This window comes from Epinephelus fuscoguttatus, linkage group LG14 (genome assembly GCF_011397635.1).
Source record: "Epinephelus fuscoguttatus linkage group LG14, E.fuscoguttatus.final_Chr_v1".
NCBI lineage: Eukaryota > Metazoa > Chordata > Actinopteri > Perciformes > Serranidae > Epinephelus > Epinephelus fuscoguttatus.
In genome coordinates, this window is record NC_064765.1 from 1399032 (window position 1) to 1418013 (window position 18982).

General features: G+C 43.5%; 1 protein-coding gene across 4 annotated transcripts in view; it reads left to right on the forward strand.

Annotated features, from left to right (window-relative positions):
- atrn (attractin) overlaps positions 1 to 18982 on the forward strand; it is a 251182-nt gene that overhangs the window by 104460 nt on the left and 127740 nt on the right. For all 4 annotated transcript variants that reach the window (XM_049596080.1, XM_049596081.1, XM_049596079.1 and 1 more), the window contains exon 25: positions 11966 to 12027. In XM_049596080.1, coding sequence (XP_049452037.1) covers positions 11966 to 12027 — 62 coding nt within the window. The remainder of the gene's footprint in view (positions 1 to 11965; positions 12028 to 18982) is intronic.

The following is an 18982-nucleotide window of genomic DNA, read 5'->3' on the forward strand; positions in this document are numbered from 1 at the left end:
AGGAGCGACTCTCTCCCAGAGTCTGTGATTATTTCTATTGATCAGAACTGGTCAGATTTAATTCTGACAGACAGCAGGACACATTCAGCCGTGACATGTGAGGATCAGCGTCACCTGCCTGATGTGTTGAACAGTGTAAGAAAGCTGAAGGGTTCAGTGTGACGCCTGAAATCTATAAAGGGAGGCTTTGTGCTTTGACAACGTGGGAAAACAGAAACGCTGGATGTGTGTGAAACACTGCAGGAAAATAAAGCTGAACCGAGTCGTCATTAGATGAAGAAAAAGAGAAATGTGACAGAAATAATTGTCCGTATTGCTTTTTGTTTATTTCACAATTTAACAGTTATAATAAATGTGTCTCTTATTGGAGGCTGCTAACCTGAAAATGGATTCAGTGCTGCTTTAAAGTCGTGTTGCCTCTTCATGTATAAACATCTCAGAGCAGCACGACTTAATAGAGCATAAAATATGATAAAAGCATGATTTAGAGAACGAGCACAAACCTAAAGAGGCCAAGCTGTCCTGACGACTGCAGCGCTCCTGCTGAGAACGTCTGTATTCATGCACCCTGAATAAAAGCATCTACAAACTGCACGTCACGTCTCCTAATGTGCTTTCATGTGCAAACAAATAAACACTCATGCATCCACTCACAGCTCCGCGCATCCTGGGTCAAAGTGCCGCAGACCTGAGGTCAGTTTTCACTGTGACTGCTCTGTTTGTCTGATTTACACGTCTCTGCTCTGTAAACTCAGAAGCTGGCGAGCAGAATGGCAGAATGTAAACGCTGGCCGTCACCGGTAAAATGTGGTCGGAGAGGAAAGAAAAAAAAAACAGGTCAGCACATTTGGTGTGCAGGAGCTTTTTCACCAGTGTTGATGTGGCTGTCTTTGTGAATAGAGCTCTGTGTGTGCGTGCCTGGTGACGAGCTACAATTGGCGCTGCACTCGGTGAACCGCTGCCATGTGGCCGGCTGATGGAGAGAAAACTGCCCCCTCATAGAGCTGCGACTGTCCGCTGGTGTCAGAGTCGTGCCAGCCTGATGTTGGTGTTTAATGCTGTAATTACTTTATTTACAAAAAGATGAAAGTCAGTCGACTTCAGTCACAGTGTGATTAAACTGAGACTTAACATGTAGAAACTGTTCATGTGGCAGATGTTCTGTTATCGTCACAGTTTGATCGTCAGTTACTGACCTGTGTTGCCTTGACTTCATGAAGAAAAGGGTTTGTTTGGCATGCAGCCAGTGGATCAAACACTGGTAAAAATTCCTGATGAATTAAAGTCATCAGGGTCGGCATTTAACAAACATTCTTTTACTCGTGCAGGATGATCCAAGTCATATTTATCTAGTTGTACGATCAGGACTTCACAGACAGACCTTTATGACAGAGGGCTGAACTATAAGCGAAACTTATTTGTGTTCTTGTCAGAGCCAGAGTCAGAAATAGTAATTTTACAGGAGCTGCTGCCTCCATCAATTTTTGTCTTTGAATGACTTTGGTCAGTCAAAGTCAAAACACCGGCAGATCTCAGTATCTCAGGATGCCCTCAGCCCTAGAGTCGTCTCCTCTGGTCTGAATCAGGGACTCGTGTTGTTCCAAAGTTTTATAATTGCCTAGAGTTGGTTCGTGTTCTCACGGCAGCGTTCCTTTGGAACCGGACTGAGACCACCTCTTCAAGAAGGTCTCGGTCCGGTTGTTTTGGTGTGTTCATACCTGCACAAACGACAAACTAACCTGAGTTAGACTGAACTGAACCAAACAGGGCAGGTGTGAAAGCAGCCTTTGAAGAAGCACTTTATAATCAGGTCTGACTGAAAACATTGTGAACTTGATTTCAGTTCTAAAGGTCCAGACACAAAACTGACATCAAAGACCTAGTGGGGATGAAGGCCGACTGTTTTCACCTACAATCGCCTGTTTATCGGCAAAACATTGCACTTGAACACGCCACAAAGATCACAGCTAACGGCTAGCAGGCACATCCTGAGCCTGTGTGAAAGGAAACAACTCTCCACACCAGCAGACGGCGGTTGCCTGTCATTGTTATTCAAAAAGGAAAACTGGAGGACAGACAGGACGAGTCGAGACGCTGGTTAGCCAGTTAGAACATTTACCCTTTTTTTATTACCTTTTTAAAATCGATCTAACAGGAAGTTAAGACGTCCATCTTTTGCACCATCGTGTTGTCTGCATCCTATGATGTCATCACGTTATGCTACAGGCCGTCCAAAAGACGGTGAAAACGTGCGGTGGCGCCAGATGAGCAGAGAAGCAGGTCATCAGGAACATCTGTCGTATTTTGTATATTGCAGTCCTCTGAAATTGTGTCACACATTTGATAAAAGACTGATATGTACTGGCACCAACGGAAACATCCTGGTGCAGACTATTTACTGGAGTAAAGATCATCACAAGCACGGCTGTTTTCAGCTTTCAGTGTCCGACAGTCCACCACCAACATTTTCATCACATCTCATCAACGAAAATGAAACAAATATTTTAGTTTTTATTATCAAGATCTATTTTTAGCTCATCATCGTCTCACTGGCTGTTGATTAAACTGATTACGTGTGTTTGTGGGTGTCTCTGCAGCCTGACAAAGGATGGAACGACCTCAGCATGTCTGATGCAGTGACTGAATACTGTTGCAGGATTGGCTGCTGCTTGTTTGGGAGCACTCGGTGCTCTGGGCCTGGCCTGTGTGCCTCCCTGATCACTCCTGGAAGTGATTTGACTGGTTTGCCCCGTGCTAACTCCTTCCCCCTGCCCTCCTCCTCCTCCTCCTCCTCCTCCTCCTGCCTCCATCTTCCATGTCCTGCCTTGTGAGAGCTTTTAGTTCTCTCAGCTTCAGAACTCCAGCTGCTGCCATCCGGCCTCAGGAGAGCTCCGGTGCAGCTCCACAGCACAGCAGCGAGCTGAGCTGAGTGGAGAGAGCCCTCCCCCTCTCAGCCTCCTCTGGTCCACCTCACCTTCTGTCTTGCTGGGTGGGATCATATAGAAGATCACCCCTGTCCTTGAAACTAAAGCACGCAGGTCCTGCTAGCGTGACACTTTCCTTCCTTGCACTCATGGAGCTTTACCTTCGTCAGCGAGGTAACATTTTCCGCTTGTCTCTCGTCTCTTTCTCTGCCTCTGCTCCTCGTCTCAAAAACCATTTCTTCTTAATAACAGCCCTTCATTTCTCTTTTGTTGCCTGCTCTCACTCTCCTCGCCTTCAGTGGTCGACTGCAGTTTGGCATTGGGATGTGTGTGTGCGTACTCGTAGGCGGTTGGTACTCCAGTGTTGGCAGGCAGAGATCGGAGTGTTGGAAAACGGTTCATAAACAGCAGCCGAGAAAGAGCAAGGGCAAAGTGGAATGTTAAGTTGAAACACATGCTGCATTCAGAGTGGGCTGAGTGCGAGCTAAGCTCCATCGGCTTCAGTGTGCAGCTGCACAGAGCTCTCTGTCTCATGCTCGCTCTCCAACACACCACCTCAAGGTTGCTTCTGTTTGCTTTCACGTGGTCGGAAGTGGCGTTAGAACAGCGTGTGTACCATCTGCAGCAGAGTTTGTTTTCGCCCATTGAACTCCACTTGTTGCGTCCAGGAGCTGATCTGCTGCACAAATAATTTCACCACAGAAACGCAGCAGCGCATATAAAAGTTTTCAACCTGATGTGTGTGGCAGAGAACGGACCAAACTTCTGAGCAGCACACAGGAAGAAACACTTTGATATGATCGCTCTGACGAATGAGCGAGACCCTTCACATGTGAGCTCTGTGATGACTTCATCATCGCCGAGCAGCTTCGGATCATCAAAGCAAAATCAGTTTCAGTGCGATTAGTCAGCGAGGAGTTCTCCCACCCTCTGTTTTCTTTTTTTCCTCTCCTGATGAAGAATGGATCTGAATTTAATGATGTTTGTAATGAAACACAAATCCCAGACTAATTACATTAAAGAGCTGTGATCTCCTGTTCCGTGCCTTAGTGAACATGTCATGATATGGTGGAGATTAGAACAGCCTCCAATTTAATACCCCGCTGTGGAGCAGCAGCAGCTGCAGCTATCAGCTGGCTGGGCCGCTCGGCGGATCCGTGTGGACTGGTGTAGTGTTTATCTGGGCCACGCATGGCTGCCTGATGGCTGCGCTCTGATACTGATCACAGGGAGGTGAGGAAACACAAACTGAGCAGCGTGTGACAGCGGCGGGCGGTGACGACCTCAAATCAGCCCCACGCTCATTATTAAACGGTACATTACGTTTCATGCAGACCGATTAGATAAAAGGTGAAATACATACTGATAAATGTTTATAGAAATAAATAGTTTTACCTTAAAGGTTCTGTTTGTGACACTGAGAATATTAAACCTTTAAAAACAGACTTTCAGTTCTTTGTTTGTGTGATCTGGTTAAAATAAATCTGAAATATGAACCATAAATATTTTTGTATTGTTAAATAGAGACAGGAAGGCTTTAGTTCACAACTCGTAAAAGTATTTTCAGTATTTTTAAATATACAATGTCCAGAAATGTCAAGGTGTGAGATGCTGTAAACAACGATAACCAGCTTTCAAGAAACGCAAACAAGTCCAGTTGCCTACGATAAAGCACTTATGCTTACCATGACCTGGATGACTGAGAATCTTCACCGACAAGATAACGAGCTTTATGTTTTATTGTCAGAGCTCTTTTTTGATGATTATTAAATCTTTACAGAACATTAGAGATGGATTAAGATACACACACAGTATAAAACGATCTGCATTTGTCTGGTGGCTTCGCCAGTTTTCGCAGGAAAGTAATAATCTGTGATACAGAACTTTAAATACACATTAAAGTATCTCACACACACACATATTGGAGCTCCGCCACATTTAAACATCACCTTCCTTCCTGTCTTGTGTGACCTGTTGAGCCGCCCTCCATCACACCCATAACGACACTTTCCCTCAAAACTCCAATACAGCTCAGTTGGCTGTCAGAAGCCATTAAAGGCGGAATATTTCGTGGTCTTAATGCCCGCCGGCAGGCTGACAGGCCCCACTGCGAGATCCTTTGCGGCCCCTAAAGAGTCATCCTCTGCTGGGCACGTAACGAGAGCGTCACCTGGGCCTCCTGCCACCGCCATCAGCCTGCCTCTTGGTGACAAAGCACCACACATTTCTGACACTTGAGATTAGCCGTAACAATAACTGTTATCGCACATCTGCTCAGTGAGACGACCTGAGGTATGCGGCGATGGCTGAAGCACCCATCGCTGCTCGTCTTTCTGTGGAAGGAGTCAGCTGTGTCCTTGAAAGGATCTGTTGTGTCATCAGAAGAGAGAACGACTGTACATGTCTCTGATCACCTGGAGAAGTCTTTGTTAGGCCGCCGTCACAAAGTGAACCGGGTGTCAGTGTGCCAGCTGACACAGCTGCTGTGATAATTCTCAGCTTTGCTCTTAAAAGAATCCCCGTCACTCAGAGTGTCACACAATCTGCACTCGTTTCTCTTTAATCCTTTCATTTCACCTCCCATTTACATTCATGAGCGTGGAAAGTAAAATATGCCCTCCTAACCATTCTCTCTTAATTGCAAATGCCTGATTGGCTTCTTAGAAAGTCAGAATAATTTCCAAAAATCACTGTGTAGTGTTCTGCGGAGGTACAGAGGAGATTTTCTTCTTCTCTTTCTTTAATCCTGCTGATGTTGGAGCGGCTGCTTCACAGGATGTTGGATTGTAATGTCATTACAATGAGTGAGACGTGTGAGGAGAAATACAAAGAATCAAAGACTAACGTTCTGCTGACTCTACCTGGCACTGGTTTTTATCTTAAACATATTTTCTGTGTCCTCCAGTTAAGAATGTTGTTGATTAGTTCATTAAAGGCAGATTTATTTTTGTGCGTCAGCTCTCCACAGAGCCTACAGCTGTAGTCTACACTGTTGTGAGCATTTAAACTTCTGTGTGTATACTTGTTTTTGTGAAGTGTTGTAAAGTTTAGTTGATTCAAAACACAACTAAAACACAAACACGGCTTAATAGAGAGAGTTTCAAACACAAATCAGCTTCACTATAACTCGCAGCATTCACAGAAAAAAACACTTTACCCCACAAATACAACATGCTAACGTTATTAGCACAAGCCTATGGCATTGTGCATTGTATAAATTAGCCTAGCGGACAGCAGAGCTTTTCTCCAGGATAAATCACACCCAGGACTTAAAATGCTATTTTTGTGGAGGCTTTATTGTCTTCACAATTTATTGTTATTACCTGTGAATGAAATGAAATGCTTTGTTTCCACTGAGGGAAATGGTTTCAGCTTACAGGGACAGACAGGAGGTCTGCGTCGCCGTGACGTGTAGTTACATTTCTGGGGAGGTGCACGTCAGGCTACAGCGTAGGCTCTGCGTCGATGCAAAAAGTATAAATCCTGCTTCAGTAGGGCTGTACCCGACTCAGATTTATGTCAATGTACCAAAGAGTAGTGTGAAAGTCAAGAGCACTCATTCAAAGACTGCCTGACTTGAAGCTTTCTCAGAGTTGACTCTGACTGACAATTCTAATCTCCGACTTTTAAAGGGCAGCACTAATGTTGACCTATGGCTAAGCCACGCCCCCTCCACTCACGCGGACAAACTATCAACATTCAGTGAGCGGCGCTATGGCAGGTGTCACAGTACACGGCATTTCACAGGAGGCAACTGATGATTTTTGGAGACATAACGATCAGATGTCATTGAGAAGTAACCAAAAGGGCCTAAACTACGCATTGGAGGGATATATTCATCATTTTATTGTTGAGAAGGTCGATGAAAAGCTTAAATTACAAGCCAAAATTTACAGGTCACAGTGTACGCTTGTGAACCGCATCTGGTTGCCGTCACCATCAAAGACAACAAGTTAAAGTGCCACTGAAGTTAAGGTTTTTGGCTCAGAATATGAGAAAAGGATAACGGCCTTTTTACCATCTTTACCAAGAGTGTCTCTCCGTTAGTTTGGTGCTACAGTATTTACACTGAATCATTCAGCATAACGTTTGCCAACCTTTGTTATCTCTGCCATTACAGATAAGTTAATGAAGCTAAGCTCCAGAAGTTAACGTTAGCTTAACTAGAGCCCTTTGGACAACAGCTAACAATGATGTACCATCACCAAAGTACAAAACTAGAACAAAATAGGCTAATGAACTCCCAGCAAACAAGGTGACATGATGAACAACGCAGCTAGGAGCTAACGTTAGGCTAACTTTAGCTAACGTTAGCTAGAGATGTTAAAGATAACTTTATATTTCTTTGCAGCAAAGTGACAATATGTTGCCTCAAACACAATGTTGACTTACCTTAGAACAGATGTAGACATCATTGTTAATCTTATTCACGTTGAGTTGATGTTGTGGTCTAACGTTACCACACAACTTTATCCAAAGGAGACACTTTTCTCGCTTGAGATGTGGTTTAAAGTGTAAAAATACACCTGGTCGCCCAGCCTCTCAGGATACCTTGTGTCAGAGTTGCATGTACCCCATGCACACCGTTTGACCATTTTTAAACTTCAAATCTCAGAAAAAGCTCATAAAACCGAACAAACTGACTTTCTGTAATGCATTTCAATGGACGTCCAGGCAGAGAATGTCCCAGTGTATGGGAATGGCTATACGCACTGTGATTGGCTCATCGCGTTTGAGGGCGGGGCTTAGCCATAGGTCAATTAAGTCATATAACCAGAGCTGCATGAACGTGATGGTTCCAGCCCTGCACATGTAGAGATTTTTTGTTTCCTCTGTTTCATATCAAGATTAACTGGATATTAGTTTGGATATATTTAAGTATTTAGTTGAACATCAGTTTGAGGTCTGGGAAGTTTTGATGGTGATTTTTTTCTTCAAAGCTTCATTAATGTTAAAAAAGAAACCTTTACATATAGCCTATATATTATATATACTGACTTGTTTTTCTTTTTTACTTTGCCGTGGCGCTGCAGTGCGTTTATGAAGCTCCTCGCTTTCAGATTAACTTAAAAATGGGGGCAAACTTTAGTGTCTCTGTGCTGTAGACTGTTTCTGTGTGATGTATTCTACATTCTACATCGGGAGACGTACAGTATCTTCTGTGGACCAAACTGCTCGTCGTCCTGCGTCCATGTGAGCGTTACAGGCCGATGTGGTTTCGCCTGTTTTGTCAAGCGTCCCAGGTCAACATCATGTGACCTAGAGGGCTGAATACAACGGCAGAGAGCAAAGTGAACCTGGAGGTCACATGAAGCGACGAACTCCAGGTTTGCTTCAGAGGGGTCTGAGTTCTCCTGGAGGGTACACACATGTGCAAAAAATGCTGAGTCACCGCTCTGAGTCCGTTAAGAGGGCTGAAAAGGACCAAGTGTGAAAACACCCTTCGAATAACAATCTGAGGAAAACAAACAGTGTTAGTGGACGGACAGTGACGGCGTGAACATGTCCCAAGTGGTCACATCGCAGCTTGTTTTGTGGCTGTCGGCTTCAGACGTCCCGCTTAGTACTGGACCAGTTTAAAAGATAGACTCATGAGGACAACAAAGTTACCCTTTAATGAGACGAACATATCAAGATCCTTAAATACCCCCAAAATATTGGCATCCCAAAGACAGAGCCTCCTGTCTGCAGACGTTTTGAAGAATAAATGAGTTTCATCAACGGGATATTTGGACCTTGATTGACGATACCCAGGAGATTAAACACCAAACCACTGTGGTGTTGGTGTCCCACTGAGATCTGCTGTACTGACGTGTTTCAGAAGTTTTCTCTGGGCGTGTCGGCTCCCTGAACTTCTCTTCAGTGTTCAACAGTCTGGAGGAAAATGATCACACTGAGGATTCGGCGCTCAACAGTAATCAACAGCAACACATTAGCGAGCCAGATGGTGCTGACTACAAGAGTAAATTAGACCCGGGGCCGTTCACAAAGCACCCCCCCCCCCCATCATCTCACCACAGAGGCCAGTGTCTTTGGCCCTGAGTCGTCCTGCCGTAAAGTCACTGTCACACTCAGACCCGTCCAGTGTTTCTGTGTTCCTGATTCTATATCAAGAATTCACAGACCAATCTGACGTGCACGCAGCTGGGTTTCCCGGCTTTTGTCTTTTTTATCCTTCCTCGTCCTCCTGCTGCTTTTTTATTCTGGAATTGTATGCAAATCCATTCTTCGCTGAGGAATAATAAGCAGGAGCGGTGATAAGTTCTGGTCCAAGGTGTCACCTCGGAGGGAAGGTGTGTGAGGGGAATTCAGCTGCAGGCAGCAGGTGCAGTACTCTGATGTGGCCAGAGAGAGGCAGTGTTGTGTTGTGTCAGGAACGGCTTCACTGTGAGGCATTTTTGGGGGGTCTGTAGGCGTAAGTGTAGAGAGGTAGAGGAGGAGGTGGAGGAGGAAGAGGAGGAGGTGGAGGGGTTGTGTGTGGGGAGGTGGTACGACACTGCCAATGTTACCCCTGGCAACCTTGATTAAGACAGAATATCGTTAGTACAATTGCTCTTGTGATGATTACACAGTGAATGTTTCTGCCCACATGTGAAGGAATGAGGTTTTGTTCAGGCTGTGGGCAGCTGAGAGGCCCGACTGCTGCTGTGTTGATGCTCCGACAGGCGTGTAGTCTGCAGCTCAGATAAGCAGACAGAGTGGGAACCTCCCAGTTGTTGTGAATCAGGAGTTGTGAACACCAAAAAGGTGGATTTATACGTAATATACGCAGAGCCTGTGTATATGGACCACACCGTTGTGAGCATTCATACCTGTGTGGTGGTGTGTCTGTGTCACTCTGCCGTTTGACCTCCAGCAAATCCTGACAGCAAATTGGCTTTGAACACAGGTAGAAGGCAATGAGCAACAAAAGAATAATTGACCGAAAAAAATTGCAAAAAATTAATCAAAGGAGAAAATTAAAACCAAAAAAATTACTTTAAAAAAAAGAGTTTAAAAACCAATAAACAAGGAAATGACCTGAAAAAAATGCTTAAAAAATTATAATAATTCTGTACCATAATATTAAATATGCAATATTAATAATGATCATACATTTGATTTTTTCCTAGCTATGTTTTTCCCTAGTTTTTATAAAAAAATCCAAATCTATCAATTTTTTGCAATTTGTGGGACATTTCTTACCAAGTCCCTCATTGCAGTTTTCCCATATTTTGAAAGAATCGGCACCAATTCAGGTTTTAATGCTTGCAAGAGGCGTCTGAAATCAGCACAAGAAAAAGAGTTAATAGAGACAGTTTCAAACACAAATCAGCTTCACTATAACTCGCAGCATTCACAGACAAACACTTGTCTTTATCTGGACACATTTTCTCCACAAATACAACATGCTAACGTTATTAGCACAAGCCTATGGCATTTTACATTGTATACATTAGCCGAGCAGCTGGCAGACTTTTCCTCTACTCATATGAGGTCAGGGACAACAGCAACATGTAACAAAGGTAACGTTACAAAATTCATCTCCATTATGACTCACAAGGCAAAGCACTCTAAGCGGTGCTAGTAAGAGAAGCCCTTTTTGTTTGGCATGTTCTTTTCTCTTGTTTTGAATGGTAGAGTTTAGGTTAGAAACTTGTCTTTTGTTCCTCATTCGTTTGCTGAAACACTGTGTAACTGGCTTTCTTTGGGAGTGGGGAGAGTAGGGAGAGTGGGGAGAGTCGGTAGTCACAGCATGCTGTGTCCAGATCCCCTAAACCAGGGACATAACATCATCGACAAAACAACTGTCTTATACTAAACACGCTGTCACCACAAATACAACATGCTAACACATGCACAAACAGGACCTATACATGCATTAAATGGGGAGATGTCAGAGTAAGGGGACTGCCCTGGACAGGCGCCCTGAACTGTTTGGGTACAGTGCCTTGCACAAGGCCAAGGTGCACAAGAAGTGGCACCTCTCCAGCTACCATCCACACTCCATATTTGGTCTGTACGGGGACCAGCAACCCTCTGGACCCTAGCATAAATCTATGGCATTTTACATTGTTTAAATTAGCCTAGTGGCTAGCAGAGTTTTCCTCTGCTCATATGAAGCGAGGATAAATCACACACAGGACTTAAAATGTTCACAATTTATTGTTTCTTATCTGTGAAATAAAAGTAAAAAGTTTCCACTGAGGGAAATGGTTTTCATCTCACAAAATCAAACAGGAGGTGTGCGTCACCGCAACATGCATTTATATTTTTGGGGTTGTGCAGCAGTTGGGAGAAATTTTCCTTGAGGGCTTTCTGTCAGAAATAGATGGTTAAGGTTTGGAAATGAGTCGTGGTTTAAGTTAAAATGAACAGATTTCTGTCAGAAATGGCCTTTTCACACTATTTATTAAGTGCAGTCCAGTATTTATTTCACATGTACAACAGCTTGATGCAGCTAATTGTTTTACACTATTCATTTCTGATTTTATGAATAATTATGTCGTCTGTTTTTTACTTGCTTGCTTTAATGACGAGTCGGCACCTGATCAGACGGAGCACTCCTAAGCTTGTTGTATATTATTTGCACAATGACACTAAAAGCTTTCTGCTCTGAGTCTACGAGGAAAAACTTCTCTCATGTGCAGTGATTTACGTTAGGCTACGGTGTAGGCCACTGCAGAGCCTATTAGACACAGAGATATGAATCCCATTTAAGGCACAAAAAACCCTTTAAAATCCCTTATCTTTAGTCCATCATTTAGTTTGTGAATGACCCCACGCTGTAAGATATGCAGGTAAAGGCTCAGATTGACATCATAGTGTCATAAATATACATATATTATTCACAATACACCAAACATACAGATGCACTGTCGGCCTGTGTGAGCAGAAGCTGAATTTTCTGTGCTGCTCATTTGTGTGTCTTTTGTCAGATGTACAAGGTCGACTCTGGTCTGAAGCGTGCATGTTTATGAGCGCATAATGCTGACCTCCGGTTTTAAAATCTCCCTTATTAAAGCACATTCCTGACTCGCTCTGTTGTCCTGTCTTTGCAGATCGCCTTCTCCCAGCACAGTAACTTCATGGATCTGGTGCAGTTCTTTGTCACGTTCTTCAGGTGAGCAGCTCCCCCCCTCCCCTCTCCTCCTGTCAGTTATTCACTCACTCCACACCACACATGTGTTGGCGTTAAAGTGGCGGCAGTCGCCTTCAACGTTTCTGAATGTGTGTGTGTGTGTGTGTGTGTGTGTGTGTGTGTGTGTGTGTGTGTGTGCGCGCGTGCGCGCGCGCGATGCGGTGTGAAGCACGCTGATGGATCACCAAAGCTGCTCCACTGTGCCTGTGCACCAGCCGTTACTATGAAGAAGCACTGCAGCTCGCCGGTTTATAGGAGTTGGTTAGCTGTCGGCACGCTCAGGCACACACACACACACACACACACACACACACACACACACACACAGTTCCTGCTTTCTGATTTTGTTCACACACAAGTTCAGTCATAAACTGCATAAACAGGGAGCTCTTCACAATATCAGACCGATCTGTGACGTGAGTGTGTTTGTTCCACATTTAATTCAGCAGCACTTCATTAATGTCCAAACAGGAAGTTCCCTTCATGTACGTCTGATATGTGCATCCCATCTCAGGCAAACAGTGACTCTCATTTTTCTAACAAATATCTTTTTCAGTACAAATCTGCATGTTTTTTGGCCGCTAGGGAGCAGAAACACTCCACAACAAGCAGGAACACACACAGCTCTGATATGCTGTAGTAATGCCTGCTGTACACTGTGTGACTACCTGTGACATCTAAACACAACACGAGTTTTTAGTCACACACTGTAACATGTTGCAAAGACTGGAGATCTTGCAGCATCACTATTTGTAGACTACAACTAGACTCCTTTAGAGATTATTCCCCGTCCTGCTCCTGGTGGGAAATATGACACCAAACTCCCTTTAAGAAATATGACATTTTAACAATTCCTTACACGTCTGCAAAAACACATCACTCTAGAAACACCAGATAAAAGGCGTCACATGTCGACATTGTTCTTGTTAATTCGGCATCAGTATAATCCATAAAGATAAACTGTATCTATGTACAAACTTTACATTTTGGATGTTGTCGCCTCAACTCCCCACCAGCCTCTGTTGGTTAGCTGAGTTACACAGAGACTCTTGTTCACTCCACAACTCCACCAGTTTCTCCTCCTTTTCCACAGAACATGAGAACAGAGACTTCATGTTCTTGTTCGTGTTCCTCCATCTTTTCTTTTTACCTGGTTTCAGTGGCATAAGGTCGTTACAACAGGCCCCAGTGCACGCTATTATGGCGGGCCCTAAGGCACGCCAGTTACATGTTATGTTCTTAAACTAGCTACTGTATAAACCCGTCGTCACATGATCAAACAGAGACTTGGCACAGACTTGAAGGGCCCCCTCACACCATGGGGCCCAGTGCAGCTGCCCTGCCTGCACTGTCTATATTTACACCCCTGTGTGTTGCTGCTTCCTGTTTGGTGCTGTAGAGAGCGCAGCTATTGGTCGTTGATGTTCACATAATTGAACTTTAGTATGTCCACGAGCTAAGTCTAAAAACTTATGATAATATTAAACACGTTTGACTTTATAGGAGCCTTGAGAAAAAGACTTGAGGCAGCTCAGACTGAGTTTTATCACCACCTCACACCAAACCATTGAAGTCATTTGGTGTGAGGCGGGCATAAAGCAGTATCAGGTTGTCTTGGCTAATGTGTTGGCATAAAGTTGCCTGGTAGATTTAATACAACAGACGCAGAGCGATATGATCATCTTAAATAAAAAGAGCTGAAAGAGCTTAAAATGTAACGACACCCTGCGGTGATGTGACGCCATGCTGACACACTCTGGAGTTGACTCTTAAAGAGGAGCTGTGCTGCTCGTTTTCAGGTTCACACTTGTATTTAAGGTCCCTACTAAAACATGTTAACACACTCTAATGTTAAAGACACTTTGTTTCCCACATACTGTCTGTCACAATCCAGTCACACTCCAAATTCATCAGAAAATGACACCTCCAATATGTTGGATCATGGGCAAGAAGCTGGATTGTGGCGTTCTAGTCAGCCTGTTTGAGGTGCTTCCACTGAACACTGATTTGCTCGGGCGTCCTTTTAAATCTGGTGTCGTCCAGCTTGTTTTGAACAGGTCGCCATGTTTTCCTCCCATCCGTGTATTTGAAGATATTGAACTCTTTCAGCTGACACATCATGGACTGTGTCTCCACATCCGTCCAAAAAGTCACGGCTCTGGATGTAGATTTCTCCATGTTGTTACCGGCTTCTTCTTCTCTTACACATTTAATGCTATTGGACTTCCGGGTCAAAGCCCGGGGCGGAAACTGTGGAGCATGCTCAGAGCGCCTCGGCCAGTTTGGGTCTGATTGACTGTATACATGCAGGAGTCACATGATCTGGGTGTGTTAGTCCCACTGTGACACATTCACTTTTCACTTTGCTGACTGAGTGTCATGTGTCCAAACCCATGATCTCATATGATGAAAAGGAGACAGAAATATAATTGGTGTATTTTTGTCCTCGTGGTTCGGCTGACATGCAGTTGCAGAAACCTTTGGATCCTATTGAGGGTTTGGGGATCCTCGTCAGAGCAAAACGCTGCTTTGTAATGACGGACACGCTGGTGTTTTTTCCTGGTCAGGCTGAACGCAGCGTGCGTGTGTTGAGCTGTGATGAATCCCTGGGTCTTTTATCCTCTTCCTCATCTTCAGGAGCCGCTGTAATGTGTTATCGATTTTAAAAATATGGGGTGTGTTGCATGCATGCTCCACTGCATGTGTGTATATGTTTTGTGCATAGAACCCAGAGGAGGAACGCAGGACGTCTTTGTGTCGTCTCAACAATGTCCTGAAAGAATTGCCGGCATTTTCAAGTCGTACAGATTTTATTGATCCGGCCGCCGTGTTCAGACGGAGAGATGTGATGATGCTGATTTGAAAGATTCTCTTTATTTATACAGTCATGTTGGATAACAGTGTGTCTCAGCATCGACTGAATGAGTCCCCCTCCTCACTGAGGTTTATTGTGGATGGTGTTCAGCTGTAAACGCTCTGCCACACCTCCACCTCCCGCTGCATACAGATGCAGAGCCTGCAGCCGCTCGCTCATGATGCTCGTATGTTCATACACATGCGTCAGCGTTTGGATGTTTGCGTGTCAGCATTTGGAGCGTGCAGCCTGTGCCTGCTGTGCGCAGCATCACAGCATCCATAAACACAACACCCCCTCCATCTCTCCCTCCTCCCTGTGTCACTCGCTCCGTCTTCCTCTTCATCTTCCGTCCTTCTTTCTTTCTTTTGTCATCTCACCATCTCCCTGCTCTGATCTCTTTTTCTGTCCCTCCTCCACTCATCAGTTTTACATTCCCCCTCCTTCCTTCTCCCGTTCTCTCCCCCTCCATCTCTTGCTTTGCTTCCCTCCCCTCCTCCCTCTTTCCCTCCCCATCATGCCCTCCTCCTCTCTTTCATCTCCAGCTCTCTATCTCCCTTTCTGCTCTGTTTTCCTCCTCTCTGTCTCCCTCTGCTTCCTCTCTTCTGTCAATCTCCCTTGTTCCATCATCCTCCCCTCCTCCCTCCGTCCCTCCCTGTTTCCTTTCCTCCCAGCCTCCCACCACTCCCTCTGACTTGCTCTTAATCCCACAGCTCAGTCTTTTTTTGATGTGTGTGCTGCCTGCCACTGATTTCGCACAGATGAGTAGACCTAAAGTTAGCGAGCTCGCAGCCTTGTCCCTGTTTGCTTCTGGTTCTTTGGGCGCCGCATTGTTTGTGTAGCGGGGGAGGAGAGGGATGCTAATTAACGCGGAAATTGTTTGCTCTTCTTCTTCTTCACTCCCGACTTTTCTCCGTGTCTTAATCTCGCTTCCTCTCTGGCTGTCGGTGCTTTCTCTCTCCTCTCTCTCGGTGCTGTGGGGACAGATGAAGGTGGTGCCATCCCGTTATCTGCAGCACCAGCACAGATACCCCCACGAGCGTCCTCCAGCCGCAGAGCAGATGCATTAAACATCAGCGCTAACGACAATAAAATGCACTCACATATTCTGGTCCAGCTGTCCGGCAGCGTCTCACCTTCAGCTCGTTATGTTGAATCATGGCTTTTAAAAGTGAATAAACACTTTTTCTTCCTGTTTGAAATCCAGTGGAGTCAGGAACTTTCACAGCTTTTATGACAAACTTTTTATGAATATGATACAAATTGAATGTTCCCTCTCGTTGTGCAAATTGAATGTTTTCTTCCAGGCCTGGAAAATCCCTTGAGAATGTGAAATTTCAAAAATATTTTTGAAAATGCAATGAAAATGTTTTTTTTTTTTTTGTTTTTTTTCACTCAAACTGTCATGTTTTTAATTTAAAACTTGGCCGCTGCTAAAGCGAGCACCCTTTGAAGTGATCGTGACCTGAATGACAAATTTCTTGGCTCCATAAGTCCAAACTGTTGGATGGAGGAAGCTAAAAGAGCTATCATAAAATGCAACTTTTTTCAACATTGCACACTGGGACATATTTGTCACGGAAATATTACTGCGGTCGTGGCTATTTTTGAAGTCGGACTTTGTACATCATCTCTCACCCAGCTGCTTCCGAGCTCCTTCAAAAGGAAAATAAAAGTTTGTTTATGTTTTCTGAATAGTTGATGTTGTTTATGAGCCTCGTGTTCGCCGGCGGTTCAGCAAAGGTGCATATGAAAGTGGGACTTAACCTACAGAGGTTACATCTGTGTGTGTGTGTGTCGTGGAGAATTAATGGTGCTCGAATATATAATTTACCAAAATAAAGGAAAAAAAACACTTTAATGTTCTATTCAGCCAAGTCTTCATATTTCAGTGCAGCACTGCAGAGTTAACCTGTTTACAGCAGTGTGGGCAAAACCACAGACAAACACACGCCGCTTTGGCTGTGTCTGCCCCATAGATAACAGATTAATAATTAGATACTGAACACAAAGTTCATTCCAGTGCAGTTGCTGGCCTGGCGCATACACCAATAAAGTTTTCTAGCGTCAGAGTTTACAAGTTCCTGCTCAGCTCAAAGACTTTGCATTGTGATGATGTCAATATTTATCAAAAGTTGTGTTGATATTTATTGGTCAAACTATTTAACATATTCTAATTTATTTAATTTTATTACATCCTACTCAAAAATCTTTAAAATTTTGACCAACTTCTTAAAATAAGTTGTCAATAGGGAGTCGCGATATTGTTGCCGATATCTGATATGCTGATACATAACAACTCATTTGGCAGATAACTGATATCAATATATCCACTTTTTCCCACCTGATTTCAGTGATCATCAAGTCTCTTCTGTAGTGAATTAACATCATATTATTGACACATACCGTTATCATGACGGCACACCAGCAGATGGAGACATGAAACACTGTTGAGTGTCTAACATTCATTCATTGTGCTAAATAAGAAAAAGCATGTTGGCCGATTCTGACACCGATACAGATGATGTACTGATATTATCGTGCATCCCTAGTTGTCAACTGACGAAAACACATTAATGAAACAAACTAATTAAAGTTCTGTCTCCAGTTAATGATAGTATATTATATATTTCAGCTATAATGACTGGTGGATGCTCAGTAGAGGAGTGTGTGTTACACTGATATGAACTTGATTTGTTATTTTGTAGAAAATAAATCCTTGTCATGAGGACTTTAAAAAAAAAATCACATTCATTTAACATGGATTTGGCTCATTTTCCTTGGTGAAATACTTGCGGAGACATTTCTATATAATTTAATGTGGAAGTAGACAACTTTTCAACTAGCTAACATGCTAGCTAGCTAGTGTTGTTTGTTTAGAAAATCCAATGGCAGGTGGATCATAAGTGTTTGTGTCTGGTTGTCAGTGATCTTGGATAGCTAATGTAGCAAGTGTGCTAACGTAGCGAGCCAGGCTAATGTTAGCGAGCCTTTCATTTTTGTCTCTGGATGCAGAGAGAGCAAATCTAAATGTACAGTTTATAACATAAACAAAGAACACAGTTTCTTGTGATGCTCTTTCTAAAATGAACAGTGGTTAAAGTTACTATATTCTGTTATAATCAAGTAGTCAATGAGCAGACAGTGTTAGCTTGCTAACGTAGCTAGCGTGCTAACGTAGCTAGCAGGCTAATAATAGTGGCCCTTTAATTTCCCAGCCCCTGGATGCAGACATGAACCAGTCTAAACACACATTATGTAAAATAAACAAAGAACATATTTTCTTGTGGTGTCCTTTCTAAAATGAGCAGAGGTTAAAGTTTTTATATGACCAATGGCTCTATAAGAAGACTTTGCCTTAGCTGGCTAGCTCGCTTGCAAGTTGATAAATTGTCTACTTCCATGTTAAATTATATTATATATAGAGACGCCTCCTGAAGTGTTTGACCAAAGAAAACAAGACAAATCCATGTTTGACAAATGTGAGTTTTTAAATTTCCTCATGATAATAAATTATTTTACACCACATCAGTAATTCAGTTTATGTGAAACACAGTGATTATAGACTAAATATCAAAATTCTGTTTAACTAGAGACATTAATACAAAAATGACTCATTAAAATCTATATATAAATATAATAATAATATAAATGTTAACATGTTTTTTTTTAATCCAGAAAAACTGCAGCTGTAGTAGGATCACTGTTTACTTTATTTGTTTACAGGCCAGTCTTGCCCTGTCCAATATGGCGGTGCTGCTGATGTACGATCCAGCGGTCACTGAGGCATCTGTGTTTTATATCTGTGGACAAAACAAGAGAGACATGATGTTTTGATGTGAGTTGAGCTCCAGCACAAAGAAGGAGGTCAGGGCACGTTGATAAAGCTGTCAGCTCTGTGAGACAACACTCAGCTCCTCTAACCTGCACTGGGATCCTGCGTCTTTGTTGTGGGACCTCCAGGTGTTGATTTTTATTTTCTGACAGACACATCAAAGCAACAGAAGAAGGAGAGTTTCTGAACTCTTCCTCTGGAACACTGACCACACATCGGCCTGCTCTCCTGTTTACTTCTTGTAAAAA